Source organism: Peromyscus californicus, unplaced genomic scaffold (assembly GCF_007827085.1).
Source record: "Peromyscus californicus insignis strain IS unplaced genomic scaffold, ASM782708v3 Scaffold_3__1_contigs__length_106647218, whole genome shotgun sequence".
NCBI lineage: Eukaryota > Metazoa > Chordata > Mammalia > Rodentia > Cricetidae > Peromyscus > Peromyscus californicus.
In genome coordinates, this window is record NW_026294551.1 from 68,310,866 (window position 1) to 68,328,394 (window position 17,529).

The 17,529-nt window shown below is 52.3% G+C and overlaps 1 protein-coding gene across 3 annotated transcripts in view; it reads left to right on the forward strand.

Moving 5' to 3' along the window:
• The first annotated feature begins 284 nt into the window (after nucleotides 1-284).
• The window catches only part of Tnip1 (TNFAIP3 interacting protein 1), a 45,153-nt gene continuing 27,908 nt past the window's right edge, over nucleotides 285-17,529 (forward strand). For 2 of the 3 annotated variants that reach the window (XM_052757689.1, XM_052757690.1), the window contains exons 1-3: nucleotides 285-398; nucleotides 14,780-14,951; nucleotides 15,941-16,078. In XM_052757689.1, coding sequence (XP_052613649.1) covers nucleotides 14,816-14,951; nucleotides 15,941-16,078 — 274 coding nt within the window. In that variant the 5' untranslated portion in view covers nucleotides 285-398; nucleotides 14,780-14,815. The remainder of the gene's footprint in view (nucleotides 399-14,779; nucleotides 14,952-15,940; nucleotides 16,079-17,529) is intronic. The other variant, XM_052757691.1, reaches the window with a different exon arrangement.

Sequence of the window (17,529 nt, forward strand, 5' to 3'; positions counted from 1 at the left end):
TCCGAAGGTGGCCTCGAACTCAGAATCCTCCTGCCTCAGCCTCCCGAGTGCAGAGAGGGCAAGTCCTGCAGCTGGGAACTAGAACAGACCCGGCTCTTGCTTCCCTGCAGGGGCTTAGTCACACAGGAGGTACGGACCGAGCTGGACTTGGGAGGTCGGTTCAGTGCCCGGAGGCCGCCTAGGTTTGAGCCATGAACTGCTCCACCCAGTGGCGCCGAGGCCGCTGTTTACATCGCAGGCCACACCCCCAGCGCCCAGCGCGCAGCGCCATTGGACGGACGGCCCGTCGGTCTCCGGGGACTTTCCCAGGGGCGTGGCGTGGCCCCGGCATTTCCTGGTACCGACCGGAGCCTAGGGCTGCTGAGTCTGGCTCGGTGCCCCGAAGCTCTCGTCCTAGGGTGAGCGGGGCCGCCGGGGGATGGGCAGGCGGGAGGAGACGGGGGCCTGCGCGGGGCGCGAGGGTTAGTGGCGGGAGTCCCGGAGTCGTGAGGTGTCTGCGTCTTCGTCGTCAGGCTTCAGAGGCTCCCGGCCCGGGGAGCTAGCCGGGCGCGCATGCGCACCGCTTGCGGAGCGCGCCTGGGACCGGCCTGCGGACCCCAACGCCCAACGAGCAAAGTTTGGGGTAGCGGTGTGCAGACGTCATAATGACGAAAATCATCATCGTAGCCACGCTTATTGGTCAATTTCCAGATAGTCTTTTCTTGTTTGTTTTGAGACAAGGTCTCGCTGTGTAGTACTCTCTGGTCTGGAATTCGCGATATAGAACAGGTTGGCCTCGAACTCACAGAGACCCTCCTGCTTTATTCCCGAGTGCGAGGATAAAAGGCGTGCATCCAAGGGTTGATCTAAACTTTTAGTGTGAAACTCATCCGACTGTGACATTCTTTCCAAGCATGACTGTTACTTCTTTTAAAAATACATTTATTTTATTGTTTGCATGGTAAGGTTGTGGACAGACAACTTGCCCGAGTCATTTCTCTTTTTCCAAACCTTGTGGATTCCCGCCAGGGACTGAACTCGGGTGCTCAGGCTCTGTGGCCAGCGTCTTTACTGGCCATCTAGCCAACCCTTCTCCATGAATGTTACTTTGTATCTTCACCTCACCAGTGAGGAGCACAGGCAGCTTGCAGATCGTAATCACACAACTAGTGAATTGCAGAGTCGAGATTCGAACCCAAATGTTTGTCTCTAAAGCCCCCCTACTCCATCCTTAATGAGCTCGATTTTGCACAGCCTGGAAGGCATTTGTGTACACAGGTGCCGGGTAGATACAGTGAGTTTCTGGGAATGATTATGGAGGGATAGCTTTTATGCTTTGGGTTGTGTTTTGCACCGTGGGAAGTTTCTGTGCCTCTGTGTGAGATCATGTGTATGGAAGTGGTTTGCTGTGCATGTATTCATCTTGTGCCGGGCAGTGGGTGGGAATTTGGTGCTGTCAGTGAGGAACTGTTTTGGTAAAAGGGAGGGAGGGACTTTCAGGGATGAAGCAAAAGTCTCAGCAGTAGCCGTCCCCACCCCCTTGCTGAATGACAGTGTGGGAAACGTGTGGATTCCTGATGCATCATTTTGATTTCACAGTCAGTCAAAGTGGGATTTGATCAGCTCTTACTCATACTACCAACAATGAGGGGTGTGGTAGAGGGGAATTCAGACTCATGAGTGGACAGTCAGGGGACTCTCAGAATGGTTTTTTTTTGGTCCTTGACGGAGGACATTGTGTTAGGAGAGCGGAATACTCCCACTAACTAAGCAGGCTTAGTATCCCTTTGTCCCTAGCAAATGGCCTGTGAAACTAACCCATAATGATAATTAGTAACTTTATACTTAAGAGATGAGTTTTTAAAACTTTTTCTTAATTTCCTCCTTTCTTTCTTTCTCTCTCTCTCTCTCTCTCTCTCTCTCTCTCTCTCTCTCTTTCTTTCTTTTTTTTTTTTTGATAGAACCTTGTAGTCCAGGCTGACACTCTGTGGCTAAAGATGACCTGGAACTCCTGGTCATCCTGCCTCTACCTGCTGGCTTTGCAGGGGTGTTCCACCATGCCTGGTTCTCATTTGTTCTTCTGACCACCCTGATAGTAGTGTTCAGGTTTAGAAGTCATCCATTTTCAGCTAGGCCTTCGTTGTTGTTGTTGTTGTTGGTTTTTAGTTTTACGTTTGTTTGTTTGTGCTTCTATGGGGGTGAGTGCATGCTAGGATCCCCATGCCCACGTGGAGGTCCAAGAACAACTTGCAGGACTTGGCTGTTTCCTTCTCCCGTGGGGGTTTCGGGGCTTGAACTCGGGTTGTTGGGCTTGGTGGCAAACCCCTTCACTCACCGAGCCATCTCAACAATTCTAAACTCTGTTGTTTTAAGTTATAACGGGGTCTCCATAGCCCAGGCTGGCCTTGAATTTACTTGTAGCCGAGGATGACCTTGAACTTCTGGTCCTTCTGCATCCACTTGAGTGCTGGGATTAGAGGCCTGCCCTACAGTGCCTGGTTTATGTGGTACTGGGGATTGAACCCAGGGCTTTATTCACGCTAGGCAAGCACTCTACCAGCTGAGCTACACCCCTTCCCCCAAGGACCCTCTTCTTTTTCCACTAGCTTAGACTGTCATCATTGCTGTGTCCTTGGAAAATATTTAGGGCCCAGCCCTTTGTGGACGCATTTAATCTTGTCCCTCAGAGTGACAGATGGGAGTGTTCTGCGTACTTATGTGTATGATCATGTTGTCCCCTCCACGTGGGTGTCCTGTGAGTGTGGGTACAGTATAGCTGGGGGTGGGTGCCTGTCCCTGGATGCCCATAGCAGCTCCCTTGGGGCCCCAGGAAGCCATGGGTCTGACTCATTCCTTCACCCCCAGTGCTGCTGTGTCTCTGGCCCGGATGTCCTGGCTGGGTCAGGCCGACCTGGTTTGGGTCTGATGGTGCTCTGAGAGGTTGTCTGCCTGCCTCCCTCCGCTGGTTACCAGCTCCCTTCTGTGCCCACTGTGATTTGGCAGGCCGTGCTGCCCGCTGTTTGCCAGCTGTGTGTGCCCAGCTTGTTCTCATGCTGACTCCCCCCTCCTGCCTTCCCAGCGCCCAGAACACAGTTCCCAGCCCTTCCTTCCCATGGCTGCCTTTTCCTTATCTGTCGAGTCTCAGCTCAAATGTCACCTTCTCAGAGGGGGCCTTCCCTCTTCTTCCTATGCAAAATAGCCCCCCTTTCACTTTCTGTCATATTACTACGTTTTTTTTCATTCATTTATCATGATCTAAAATAAGTTTATGTGTGCACCAAATGTAGTGTGCTGGTGCAGGCTTTTGCTCCCTGGCCTCAGGAGGCAGAGGAAGGCAGGTCTCTTGAGTTCAAGGCCAGCCTGGTCCACAGAGTGAGTTCTAGGATGGATCACTGGAGGGTAAGTTTTCTGATGTTCCTGTGAGCTTTCAGCTGGGAGGTGTTCAGGCCTCACCTGTTGTGAGGGCCTGGCTTCGCCTTTCAGTCCTTCTGGCTGAGAGCTCTTCCTGACAGCATCAGGAGCCAGTGGACAGTGAATAAGGCTAGCCATTGTGGATATAGCTAGGATGCGAAGTCATTTGGGGGCACCTGAGGGTTAAGAGGGACTCCCAGAGGGCGGTGATGTTAAGGGTAGGCCCTGGAAAGATGGTGATGTACAGAGTAGGGATTGGGGTCTGAATGGACATGGCAGATATGGAGTGAAGCTGTGCTTAGTTGGTGAGTTGTCAGCTGGACTGAGCAAGACCCCCAGAGATCCCAGGCATGGGAGTGTCCATTTGGACACTCCGATGGCTGGGCTGCAGCAGCCGAGCTGATGGGTGCCAGTGTTGGGTGTAAGGCTGGTGAAGTCTCTACCCCACTGTGACAGCTCCTGGTGTAGACCAGGTGGGTGCTGTATCCCCTCGCTTCCTCACCCAACTCCAAGAGATGGCAGTATTACCCGCAACATGGTGGGAGATCTCTCTATGTGTACTGGCTGTGGTTATTGCTGAGGCTGTTGGAATCTCAGCCACAGGTGGCAAGGGACCCCACTTCCCAGGCTTCTGAATAACCTACCTCCGACCCTCTACTGACCTGTGTCTGTGCTCTCTGAATGACTTGTCCTTTGCTCTATCCCAGGTGTTGGGGGAGGGTGTGGTGCAGTTAGTGGACTGCTTACCTACTGTGGGTGAATTCTGCTTCCATTCCGTGCTGCATAAATCAGGTGTGTTAGTGAACACCTATAACGCCAGCTCTCAGAAGGTGGTGGCAGGAGAGCCAGAAGTCCAGCATCATTCTTTGCTAATGTTTTAAGTTCAAGGCCAGACTCTGTCTCAAAAATCCAAATGAAATGAAATGGTGAAATCCAGCCATTGGACCCTCCTTGTCCATTCATTGGGTGGTCCTCGTTGACTCCAGCTGGGCCAGGTCTTCTGCCTCCCTGCTGATGTCCCCTATGTGCCCCTTGCTCCCTGTCCACCTTGTCTCTCAGGAGGGGTGTCTCCAGCCACAGGCAGACCTTGGCAGCCAGCAGGCTGCTGCAGGAAATTAGTTTTCTGTGTTCTTCCTGTGACTTGCACTGGACGGACGGTCACCCCAGTGACTGGGAAGGGTGACTACTGAGGAGTGGCGGGCTCCTTTCTGATGGCTGTCCCTGCAGGGCTGCTTTCCCTCACTGACCTTGTCCCCAGGGTGTTCCCTGAGTTGTGGGACATTTTCTCTGCAGAGCACAAGGGTGGACAGACCACTGCCCCAGCCTTGGCAGGTGAGTGGGGGTAGAGATGAGGAGGCACTGGAGCCAGAGTTGGCCTTTGTAGGGTGGCGGAGCCTCTAAGTCAGGGGCCTCAGCTTGGTCCCCACCCCTTCTATAACTCCCCTGCGCTAGGTCCCTCAGCCCTGATTGATCTTTACCTGGCTAGCCTCTGCTCACCACCAGTCACTGTGTTTTTTGAGACAGGCTCTCTCCCCGTGGCCTGGGACTCACCAATTAAGCTAGACTAGCTGGCTAGTCAGTTCTGGGGATTTACCCATGTCCACCTCCTCAGCTCTGGGGTTGCAGGCTGTGCCCCAGGCGGCCTTGCTCTCATGCCAGGATTGATTGCTGGTGTGGGCCGTCATGCTGGGCTTCTGGCTTTTTAAATGTATTATTACATTGATTTAGTGTGTGTGTGTGTGTGTGACAGTAGAGGACAACTTATGAAGGAGTCCGCTCTCTCCTTCTGTCATGTGGGTGGAATCAAAGTCAGGTCGTTAGTTTAGGGAGCAAGCACCTTACCCACTCAGATATCTCACTAGCGGCTCCCCCGCCCCACCCCTACCCCCTGTAAATGTGTGTTCTGAGGCTCAAATGAAGGTTTTCATGCTCCTGTGGTAGCACTTTAATGACTGAGCCCTCTCCCCAGCCCTCTCTTGTGTTTCTTCCAACTTTAGCATGAACGTGTGCGTCTCTGACCAGTGTGTAACGTGGTTGTATGTTGTAAGATGTGCTCTGTGCCCCCTCACTGTCCCGTTCTCACACAGCTTGAATGTGAAAGAGAGCCATCCACGTTTGTGTCTGCTGCACCATTCATTTTCACTCCCGAGGCGTCTCCACCATGTATTGATCCGTTTTCTTCCTTTTGTGGGCTGTTTGCTGCCCTTGGAGATGAGCATCTGGCCTTCCTTTCTCTGGCCCTTTCCTAGCCATGGTGACTCCTGTTTGGGTTTCACGTTAAGGTTTGTAGACAGCTCTGTGGTTCCTACTTGGTTCACACAGCGTTTCCCATAGGGAAAGCAAAACGACCAGCCTTGGGGAGGCAGCAGAGCCAGGCTTGAGTCTGAAATTCTCTTCCCACCATATTTGGTATAAGGAGAATTCACAAAAACCCGCATCTTCCTCTGAGAGGGGAGTTACAGGGTTGCATAAGCCAGCTGTGGCATTTGGGTGCTGAGAGACAGCCTTCTCCCAACACCATCCTTTTTGTCCTAAGATTGGTTATTCTCAGCTGATAGTGGAGGCCACCCTGGCTCAGTGACATCCCTTGTCAGTCCTGGGCCCTAGCTGAGTGGGGAATGTGGGTATGAAGGTGACAGCATTGCCGAGGACACAGCCGTCCTTTAAGGAGGACAGGTCTGCTTTGCTGCACAGTTTTGGTGTTTTGGGCACTGCTCCTGGCCAGCTGTGATTGCCTTGGGCCTGTGGTAAGACAGCATAGCACATGGGCGGGGATAGAGAGCACGTGAGGAGGGTTACTCACCTCCTCCGTCAAGAAGCGGGAGGAAAAGGGAGAACGGGGCACCCTGGAATCAAGCTTTGTAACGTGGGGCTTTGGGGGACGTTCACTGTGCAACTATAGCAGAGACTTTTTCATGTATGTGTCCCAACTGTAAGAAACATGTGAGTGCCAGGGCTCTGTCAGCAGATGCATAGTATCTGAAAGGGTGGAAGCGAAATTGATCACGAGGCAATACCTGAGTGTTGTGTCCAGTTCCAGGGCCTGCTGCAGCTATAACAGCGGATTGGCAGATGATGGGACAATGCCAGGAACAAGGCTACGAGGCAAGCCCTGAGGTTTCAGACTTTTGGGGCTGGCGTGGGAGGAGTGACATCTTGCTCCTTCCCTTGGGACCCAGCATATAAAGGCCATCGGAGGTAGAATTGGGAACACCATTGTGCCATGTGCCAAATTCAGTCTTGCAGAACCCCGTCTCTGCTGCCCTCCAGCCCGAGATGCTGAGCCCAGGTGACTGCAGGTCAGGGCAGACAGAGATGGAAGCCAGGGCCTGGGCTCTTGTGGGATTCTGCCTCTTTCCTCCCGGGGCACTGGAAGCTGGATTATTTGTTGATACACAACAAACTGTGTATCCTCAGGCAGATAGCTTAACCCCTCTGAGTGTGCTCCCACATGCTATCTAGGCAGGTGGATTGACCTCCTTGCTGGAAAGCAAGAATAAGCACATTTAGCTCTGGGTGAGGTGATGTGTGTGATAGTTCAGCTAGCACTTGGCACATGGTGGAGCTGAACTAGCCATTTCGTTTCCTTACCTCACCCTTCTGAGTACTGCTTGTGTATGTCATTTTTACCCAGCTGACCTTCCAGCTCCGGTGTCAGGCAAGTGCTGTGAACCCTGTATCAAGGGACACTAGGGACTCCCTCTGTAGTGACTCAACACAGGAGAGGGAAGAGGGCCCAGGGAGGGGTGTGTGCTGCTGGAGGGACACAGTCCCCAGGTTTGGCTGGAGCCCGGCATGTCTTGCAGTAGCTGGGCCTGCAAAGAGCCATCAGCCCAAGGCCTTTGCTTCCTTCCTTTCTCTCTCTGTCTCTGTCTGTCTGTCTGTCTCTCTCTGTCTCTCTGTGTGTGTGTGTGTGTGTGTGTGTGTGTGTGTGTGTGTGTGTGTGTCTGTGTCTTGTGTGTGTGTGTGTCTGTGTGTCTGTGTCCCTGAGAATAAACTCATGGGTAGACTGCTGAGTTGAGAATCCCCCAGGCTACTGTAGAGGCTAGAGCTGGGGACAGATGATAATTCTGTTAAGGTCAGATAAGGATGGGCTGTGGAAGTAGTAATCCTGAACTGTTAGAACTAGAAAGAACTTTAGAGAATGTCCAGTCCAGTTAAGCATGGTGACACATGCCTGTGATCCAGTACTAGAGAACTGGAGGCAGGAGAATCAGGAATTCAGCATTGTCCTTGGCTATGTAGGGAATTAAGGCTATCCTGGGCTACATGAGACCCTATTTTAAAAAAAAAAAAAAGGCTAGGTATTGGTGGCACGTGGCTATATCCCAAGACTCAGAAGGCGCAGGGAGGTCTGTGAATTTGAGGCTAGCTACATAGTAAGATCCTGTCTCAAACACCAAGACCAGCTGGGATATATTTGAGTGACAGAGTGCTTGCTTGGCATGTGGGTTCCATCCTCAGCACCACAGTACCCTATAAATAGCAGGGCCCGGGGAAACAAAATGCTTGCTCCACCAACATGAAAGGGACTGAGTTTGATTTCTAGAACCCACATAAAAAAACAGATGGACACGGTGCCTCATACCTGTATTCCCAGTGCTGCAGAGGAGGAGGAGGAGGAGGAGGAGGAGGAGGAGGAGGAGGAGGAGGAGCCAGGCAGATCCCTGGGGGTTCCTTGGCTGCCCAGCCTAGCCAAATCATTGAACCTACAGGTTCCAGTGAGAGACCCTGCCTCAAAAAAAAAAGAGAAAGTAGACAGCTCCTGAGGAATGAATGACACAGAAGGTTGACCCTTCAGTGCATGCACACACCGGTACACACACACACACACACACACACACCGGTACACACACACACACACACACACACACACACACACACACACACAAAGGCAAAATAAAAAACCAGCCAAGGATGGAGTGTCAGGGGACAGTTCTGAGGTCAACTGGGCACAGTGGTGGGATCCCCTTGCCCTTTTGCTGAATACCTACAGTGTGCTGCATGCTGAGCTGGGAACCACTTACTCATTATATTGGGTATTTCATCGTGAAACATGTTTTCTTGTTGAGTAAGTCATGTTTGGGAAATAAAGTTAGAAGTGAGAACCGCTCACCACTACACACAGACACACCATTGAATGTCTTCCCCTTAGCCTGGTGGGTTTTCATATTCCTGTTTTGCAGATGAGCAGCTGGGTCCCAGAATGGATAAGTGACTGGCCCAGCATCTCACAGCTGCAGGGAGGACAGAGCTGGGCCTGGTACAGGTGAGGCCCCAGGATGCACTGTGATACACAAGAGCTTGCCAGTGCCTGGCCTGTGTCCTAGGTGAAATCTTCTTCCTGATTCTGCAGCTGTACAGCTGTACAGCTGTACAGCTGTACATCTTGTATTCCATCTCCTCTGCACTCAAACCTGCTCTTCCTCTCCAGGCTTGGGTCCTTCCCATCCTTTGGCCATTAGAATGGAACCCAGCTTTATCTAGTCAGGCAGCTTCTGTCTCATCCAGGCTCCCTCCCCTTGCATCAGAGGACAGGAGACCAAGGTCATAGAACAGAGGAGGAGGCAGGCTTTTTTATTCTTCTGAGCTTCCTTTGTCCCTGTGTTCTGGCCACACCTGCTGACATATCTCACAGCTCTGCCTCTGCTGAGGACATAGACCTTTGCCACCATGATGTGATGTGCTGGAGCCATTCCTTTGGTGCCAAGAGACCTTTGCTGCCTCCAGGGCTGTAGGGTGTAGCTGTCCCCTGATACAGCCAGAAACCAGAGACATTGTGGGGCTCAAGTCCCCAAGCTGAGCTTGGTGATCTTGTCCCTCAACCATGCCTTCTCCCCAGGGCTACTGGGACAGTCAGGTGAAAGAATGCCTGAGACTTCGTTCTTTATAAACGCGAGTGACTATGCAAATGAGCATGACTTGGGGGGTCATGGAGCCTTTCCCTGTGGTTCAGTACCCTATCCTTCCTGACCTGCTCCCACCTCCTCAGCCATTAGAACATGGCTGTGGCAAGGCAGCCTTAGACAATCAGGAGCTGAGTGTGAATTTAGCGTGGCTCTGGCCCTTCCAAACCTCTCTTCCAAAAGTGGGTCAGGAATGGGGTCTACTCTACTGCCTCAGCCCCGCTCCAGTCCCATGTATGCCCCTAGCTGCTCCCCAGCCACAGTGCGTTCAGAGTCACAGCATCACTTCATCACATGCTCTGTGCTTGTGGACTGACCTGTGAGTCTAGGTCCTGTGCTGTCCTCAAACCAGGCCTTTCTAGTTCCATCACTTAGCCAGATCTAATCCAGGGAGGGACATGGGGAGCTCCTTACTCACCAGCTCAGGGCTTAACTAGAAGGTGTGAGCTGGCTGCCTCTTTCTCAGTGTCTGTCTTTGGTTTGAGCAAGGTGTTGGTGGCACCTTGCAGGAAGGCCCCTTGCTGAATGATGGCATCTATATAGGTGGCCACTACAGCTTCCTCCTGGGCCCTGGTTAATAGAGAGTCTACAGCCAGACCCACAAGGAAATGGGCCTTTGTGTGGCCTTGGCCTCCCAGCTCCAGGCTCTGCATGGACCCAGAGGGAGAATCACATGAAGACAGGCTCTGATCTTCCTGTCTGTCTCCTGCTCTGGTCCCTGGGGACCACACTATCTTCTCTTAGGCAGCTTCTCAGTCTCCAGCAGTTCCCCGTGCCTTCTGCCTGGGGGTGAGATTGACTTTGTTGTATTGGGAGAGCCCTCCTGGCGCTAGTCCTTGGAGGCCCCTGTGGTGATAGATTGTGCATCCTAATAAACTTATCTGGGGATCAAAGGACAGAGCCAGCCATTAGATTAGACATAGAGGCCAGGCAGTGGTGGCACACACCTTTAATCCTATCACTCAGGAGACAAAGATCCATCTGCATCTCTGTGAGTTCAAGGCCATACTGGGAACAGAGCCAGGCTTGGTGGCACACACCTTTAATCCCAGCACTTGAGATCTCATATCTTTGCTTGGAAAGAACACACGCCTTTAAACCCAGGAAGTGATGGCAGGGCAGAGAAAGGTACAGAAGGCCTGAGGAAACAGGAACTCACCGAGGATTTTGTAGAGGTAAGAACTTGTGGCTGGTTTGTTCAGCTTCTCTGATCTTTCAGCTTTCACTTCAATGTCTGGCTCCAGGTTTTTTATTAATAAGACCGTTTAGCAATTCGTGTTTCATCCCCCCGATCCTTGCACACCATCAGAAGCCGTGCTGGAGGTATACTAGCCACTGGTCCAGAGCTTGGCTGAAAGCCCCTCAGCTCTCACCACTTTCCTCCTGGCATCTCTCAGGCCACTCCTTTCTGGGGTTCCTCCTGGGTCTGCTACCTTGCAGCGAGCCTGACCCCTGCCCCAGCTTGGCCATTCCTCTGTCCACTCTGGTCATGTTTCCTATGAACCCCTTGCTTGTCAGCCCCTATATACCAGTTTGCCACCTGTCTGGGCATCTCTGGGCGGCAGTGGGGGGAGTCTAGTTTTGATTCTAGAAGTGTTGGGCTGCCTGGCTGGTTTCAACATGGTCTCTCGGGAGGTGGGGTAAGTCCTTTCAGGCTCTGGGCCTTGAAATGAGCGGTGTGTGTTGGACCTGTGGGATCACTGCTTTCTGAAGAAGCCCTGGCCTTGGTCTCTGCCTCTGTGGAGTTTCTGTGTACTGAGAAAGCCACACGGAGAAGAAAGGGACCAAACTGCCCCATAACTGTGACTCTGAGTCTACTGTGAACCCTAGTGAGTGGGGCTAGGAGCCAGGCCACCTGCAGCTACTTGCCACTCAGGGTGGCTCCAGCCTCAGTTTCCCCGTTTCCTTCCTTTGGGATGACCCTCCTTCCTTTGCTGGTGACAGGAACAGAGATATGTAAAGCTTTTTTCTGCCCAGGAGGGTGTTAGGCTAATGGACAGACACTGGCTCCAGCCGGGTGCAGTCACGTGGTGGCACCCGTAGGTGAGCGGAGGAGGACCCTCATGTGGGCTGGTGGTCTGAGCGTCCAGCTGTCTACCTAGTACTTCACCCACACTGTCTCCTTTCGCTCAGCGGTGCATCAGTGTTTACCATTCTGCAGTGTATGCTGACCTTTCAGAAAAAAATCCCTCCTAGCCAGCGATGTGGGTGTGTGGGCAGCTGTCCTCTGCCTCACAGGGCCCAGCGGGGAGTGGGTACCTCTCGAAGTGGGTGTTCAGCTGGTGTTTGTCAGCCTTGGGGTGGGGTGGGGTGCTTGTCGCAGCTTCGTTTTTTCCTTTTGACCCAGTGTGTTCCACAGATACTCCTGGTAAAGGGAGCTGATGGCTTATGGGGCTGTGGGTGTGGCTGTGTTGGTGGTACTGGTCCAGTGGACAAGGCCCTGCTCCGTCCCCAGCATAAGGCTGATGGCTGCCAGGCATGGTGGTGCACACCTTTAATCCCAGCACTTGGGAATTTGGGAGGCAGAGGCAGGTGGATCTCTGTGAGTTCGAGGCCAGCCTGGTCTACAAAGCAGCCAGGGCTACACAGAGAGACATTGTCTGGAAAAACCTAAAGAAAAAAAAAGGCTGTTGGTTCGTACACTGAAGGAAACAGCTGGAGCAGAGCAGTGTTTTTTGCTGCAAGCCACAGGAAAATGTAATGGAATTCAGCTGCTATCACAAAAGCTACTACTTGGAAAGGTCAAGGACTTTTCCCAAGGTCAAGCCATGGCTTAAGAAGTCTTGGTGATATTTTAGCTTTTGTATATAAATTAATCGATTCCTGCAGTGATTTCCTTGTATGCTATGTATGCTTCCAAGAACTCATAACTGTATTTTTTTTTTTTTTTTTTTTTTTTTTTTTTGGTTTTTCGAGACAGGGTTTCTCTGTGTAGCTTTGCGCCTCTCCTGGAACTCACTTGGTAGCCCAGACTGGCCTCGAACTCACAGAGATCCGCCTGGCTCTGCCTCCCGAGTGCTGGGATGAAAGGCGTGCGCCACCACCGCCCGGCTCATAACTGTATTTTATCTGAAATACCTATCAAGCATCCAAGGCCAAACCATCTCCTGAATTAAGGCAAATTAAGCTCAGACCCTCCTTTCTTATACAGCCTTAGTGGTATTTATACTAACATTATAGACTCCTAACATTTACCTCACCACCTCTAGGAATGTCGTTTGAGCACATAAATTCCCTTTTTCTGATATATTAACAGATTTCAGCTCTTAGTTGACCTCCTCCTTTACCACGCCCCTTTTGGGTTGTAAAAGAAAGCTGGGCGTGGTGGTGCACACCTCTAATCCCAGCACTTGGGGAGACAGAGGCAGGCAGATCTCTGAGTTCGAAGCCAGCCTGTTCTACAGAGCGAGTTTCATTCAGGACAGGCTTCAAAGCTACACAGAGAAACCCTGTCTCAAAAAACAAACAAGCAAACAAAGTCTGGTGGTCACTGCCTGAGGAAAACTCTTGTCTGCCTTTATGGCCTTGTGAGAATTCAAGCCTGGTGACCTTGCTTTAGCTAGAGCACGGCTATTGCATGGGTATATAACTGTAAACCTCAGAGACTGAGGGAGGATTTTGACTGGAGAAGTTTTTTGACTTGAGAACTAGATGGAGAACTAGAAGAATGAGATGGAAGATGAGGAAGAGCCAGATGGGTAAGAATGAGATGAGAAAGACCAAGATGGGGCAGAGCTAAGATTAGAGAATTAAGATAGAACTTAGAGGGGACAGCAGATAAATGTAGAGAAATCAGGCAAGAAAGGAGCTAGGCATGAGAACAGAATTGAAGCTGTGTAGACAGAATTTTATCCCAGAGGAATAAAGTAGACAGACTAAAGAGCTTGGTGTACTTAGATTCTTTTCCCGAAAACAATTCGTGCTGTTCATAGCTTCTCTTCTGGGCCCCTGGGAAGAAGACTATTAAGGCTGGACCATAATAATATTCGAGAGATTCTCAACCTGTGGGTCATGACCCATTGGAGGCTAACAACTCTTTCACAAGGGTTACCTAAAACCATCTGAAGACACAGATATTTACATTATGATTCATAACAGTAGCAAAATTACAGTTATGAAGTAGCAATGAAAATAATTTTATGGTTGGGGTCGCCACAACCTGAGAAACTGTATTAAAGGGTCACAGCATTAGGAAGGTGGAGAACCACTGAGCTAGAGGCTATTCAGTGGCCTGAGACTACCCTACAAATGGGCTTGAACTCTGCCATTCTGGCCCGTGTTAAGGGAGCTATGGGTCATGACCACCATGTGTATCTAGCAGGGGTAGGAACTGTGGTCCTTCCAGGCAAAGCTCTGCATCTGATGCCCACACACTGGCCTTGCCGCCTGGCTGAGGTACTTAGGCTCAATGGCCTCTGTTGTTGATTTATAAAGTGAGGATTGCTGGGCCCCCAACAGAATGCATCAGACAAACATGCAGTTCGCACATGGTGGTGAAGTCACTGTCACCAGCCCTGCTGCATGCTTGCCTTTAGTGGACAGTGTGGAGGTCAAAAGGGCTGTTGAGGTTCTTACTGTGGGCTGATGATCTTGGGAGGCAGTTTCTTCAGTACCCCCAAATCCTGAGTTTCCCATTCCCCGTGGAAGTCTTTGGAGTTATGGCCCACCACCCCAGACTGGTAACTTGTACCCAGACCCCAGACCCAGACTACTATCCAGCACCCAAACCCCAGAGGTCGTTGTTGAATGAATGCAGGGATGAATGAATGAAGGCTGCTAAGCCACAGGAGTCTGCAGTACTAGCAGAGTGGTTTCAAACGAAATAAAGCTGATAAACAACAGCAACTTACAGCAGGAAATGTGCTCCACAGGGGTGTGATGGGAAATTCTTCTGCTTAGAACTGAATGGGACAGAGCAGTCATGACCTGAGACCCAGGGAGGAGGTTGACAGTGTGTTCGAACCTAGCCAGGGTCTCTTCCTTACCTTAGAGATCATTGTTTGAGTTTAAGGCTTTCGTTTCCCCTCCAGCAGAGGGAGAGGAGCTCCCCCAGCCCCATAGTGGGTTTGTGACCAAGCCATTTACTCAAGTGCTGTATGTTCTGGGTGTTTACTTTATCACTGGTATGTGATAGGTGTTGGGAAGGGCCAAGCAGGCGGCACTCAGGCCTCTCCTGGCTCCTTCCGGGTTCTCTGTCACACCCGGCAGTCCATGTTACCGCCGTCACAGGTGAGCCACAGGGCAGCGCACCTGCTAAGAGAAGCGGCTGCCGCGCTGCTTACTCTCCTAGCATCAGAACGTGTGTATCGGAGGAGATGTCCTATGCAGTGCTGTGCTCACACCAGCCTGACCTGAGTGAGGGGTTCTGTTCTGGGTCGTGGGGACTACTTTTTGGAGCTGTGGCAGACTAGAACATCATCATCCCCAGAAAAGATGACTTAAGGGCCTGGCCAGCCCTCTGATGTCTGCCATTGTCCCTACAGCCAGGTGGCCGTCTCGGCAGGGGTTGAGCTACCCTCATGGAAGGGAGAGGACCCTACCGGATCTACGACCCAGGGGGCAGCACGCCTCAGGGAGAGGCATCAGCAGCTTTTGAACGCCTAGTGGTGGAGAATACCCGGCTGAAGGGGAAAATACAAGGGATAAAGACGTTAGGTAAAGCAGACCATGCCCCTGCCCCGTCCCTCTTCCCGCAGCCTGCAATGCCAACCCCCTCACAGAGGCTGGCAGGTGCCTCTGCCCATCACGCTGCTGTCCCTGTGACCCAGTGGTAGCCCCTGCCATCTTTGCATTCTGTAGCCTGGTGATGGCATTCCTAGCCCTGACTTCTCCCACCCCAAAGGGTGGTGTCCTTGAGGGGCCAAGAAGGAAGCATGCAGGGGGAGAGGAGTACAAGGCCCAGTTTGTGGGCCTGGAGCCAGAATGGTCTCGACCTGTTGGAGAAGTGAAGTGTGCGAGATGAGGAGAGCCAGTGTACCAGGGCAGCCCCAGAACCCAGGGCTTGCATGCCAGGCTGGGAGCAGAGCTGGCCCAGAGCTCAGTGCAGCAGGGCCCTCGGCCCTGTTCCTCCAGCTTCTGCTCAGGCTCTTCCCCACTGTCCAGCCACCCCTCCCTCCAAGCTCGCCTACCCCTGATCACTGCACAGCATGCTTCTCCTTGGTGCAGAGCCTTCAATTACTTCCTCTCTTCACACTGTGTCTGGAAGTCACTTTCTCTGTGTTCACGCTTGGTGTGGAGGGCCTGGCACCCTGACTTTCCAAGTGTTTTCTCCTTGCTTGGCAGAACCCACATGGGATAGGGTGGGTGGGGGTGGGGGGTTTTCCATTCTCCACCTGCAGAAGGGAAAGTGAGGCCTAAGATGCAGGCAGTCCCTCAAGAAACCCTCACTTTCTGCATGGGGGGAGCAGATATGAAGGGAGAGGTGGGCAGGAGGAAGAGGCCAGAGGTAGGGCGTTTCCTTGGGCTCCACTGCCAGACTCTTCTTACGATGGCCTGTTTGGGGCAGGGGGACAGCACAAGCTTGGACTTAGAGCCCACGTAGCCCCAGTGGGAATGAAGTCAGTCCATGGCCAGGTTTGGGTCAGGGATGGGAGAGCCATGCACTGAGCTGGGTAAACCTGTGTGCTTCTCCACCTTGTCTCTAGGGGAGCTTCTGGAGGAGTCTCAGATGGAAGCGTCCAGGCTCCGACAGAAAGTGGAGGAACTGGTCAAGGACAGTGAGCTGCCTCCACCACCACCTGCCCCTTCCTTGGGCTCCTTTGATCCCCTGGCTGAGCTCACAGGTACCAAGAACATCCAGAACCCCTGCCTTCTCTGAATCTAGACCGCCCAGGCCCCAAATAGCCCCTTCTCCCACAGACCATCTTCCCGTGCACATCTTTTGGCTACAGCACCTGTAGATGGTCAGATCTATAAGGGACCCCAGAAGACTCTAGTGACTCAGCACTCCTGATGCCCTGGCAGGCATTAGTGATCCATCCCAGTGGTCCATGGCACCAGGGATATAGCCTTAGGACTCTATCGGCATGGTTATTGAGTCCACAGCTGCTGTGTGGCAGGCCCAGCCCCCAGGCATGGGAGCTGGATGTTCCGCCCCCTCTTCTCCCCGCTTCTGTTTCATAATCAGGAAGGCTGACACCCAGAGAAGAACCTGGCCTTGCCTCTCAGCCTTCAGCAGTCTGTCTACTACTACGCTGTCTGCTAAAGGAGAGGAGGACAGTGACTAAGGGTCGGTCTCTGTGTGATCACTTTGTGGTACTCCAGAGTGTCTCGAGTCCAGGGCGAGGTCTAGAACCAAGAGAAGATCCCACACACACACCAGACTTGGGCACTTCCTGCTGCTCCTCCTCAGACTCAGCCCAGGCCCCTGTGACACCTTCTTTTTCAAGGGTGATGGGACTTGCTGGACAGATGAGAAAAGTGGGGGTGTCAGAGCCCGTGGTACTGTTGTCAGAGGGCCATTCTAGTCCTCACTGGCCCGGTCCTCTGTTAACTCTCAGGGTCTGATTGGTGCCAGGGCCACTCCCAGTGCAGTGGGGAGACACTCATAGGCTTCTGCAGCAGGGGCCTCCTCCAGTGCAGTGGAGACACTCACAGGCTTCTGCAGCAGAGGCCTCCAGTGCAGTGGGGAGACACTCACAGGCTTCTGCAGCAGGGGCCTCCTCCAGTGCAGTGGAGACACTCACAGGCTTCTGCAGCAGGGGCCTCCTCCAGTGCAGTGGGGAGACACAGGCTTCTACAGCAGGGGCCTCCTCCAGTGCAGTGGGGAGACACTCACAGGCTTCTGCAGCAGGGGCCTCCATGTAGGGGAGTTGAGCCATTTTTGAGTCCAAGTTTTACAGTTTGCTAACAAGAGTGACTAGCCAAGTTGATGACCATGACAAACCTTGGCCTCCTTTCTTTAAAACGAGAATAATACAAGCTGTCATGAGGACACCATAGCGGGTGGGGCTGTAGTCCAGAGGGCAGAGTGCTCACCCAGCGCATATGAAGCCCTGAGTTCCGTCCTCAGCTGCTCTGAGTAAACTGTGTGGTGGCACACACCTGTCATCCTGGACTTTGGAGTTGGTGGCAGGAAGACAAGAAGTCCAGTGTCATCCTCAGCTGCGTTCTGAGTTTGGGGCCAGCCTGAGCTATATGAAACCAAGTTTGAAGTCAGCATAAGAAGCTACATGAGCCTCTCTCAAAACCCAAAAGAAAGCACTCGGTTAACTGAAAATTCTGTCTATATCCC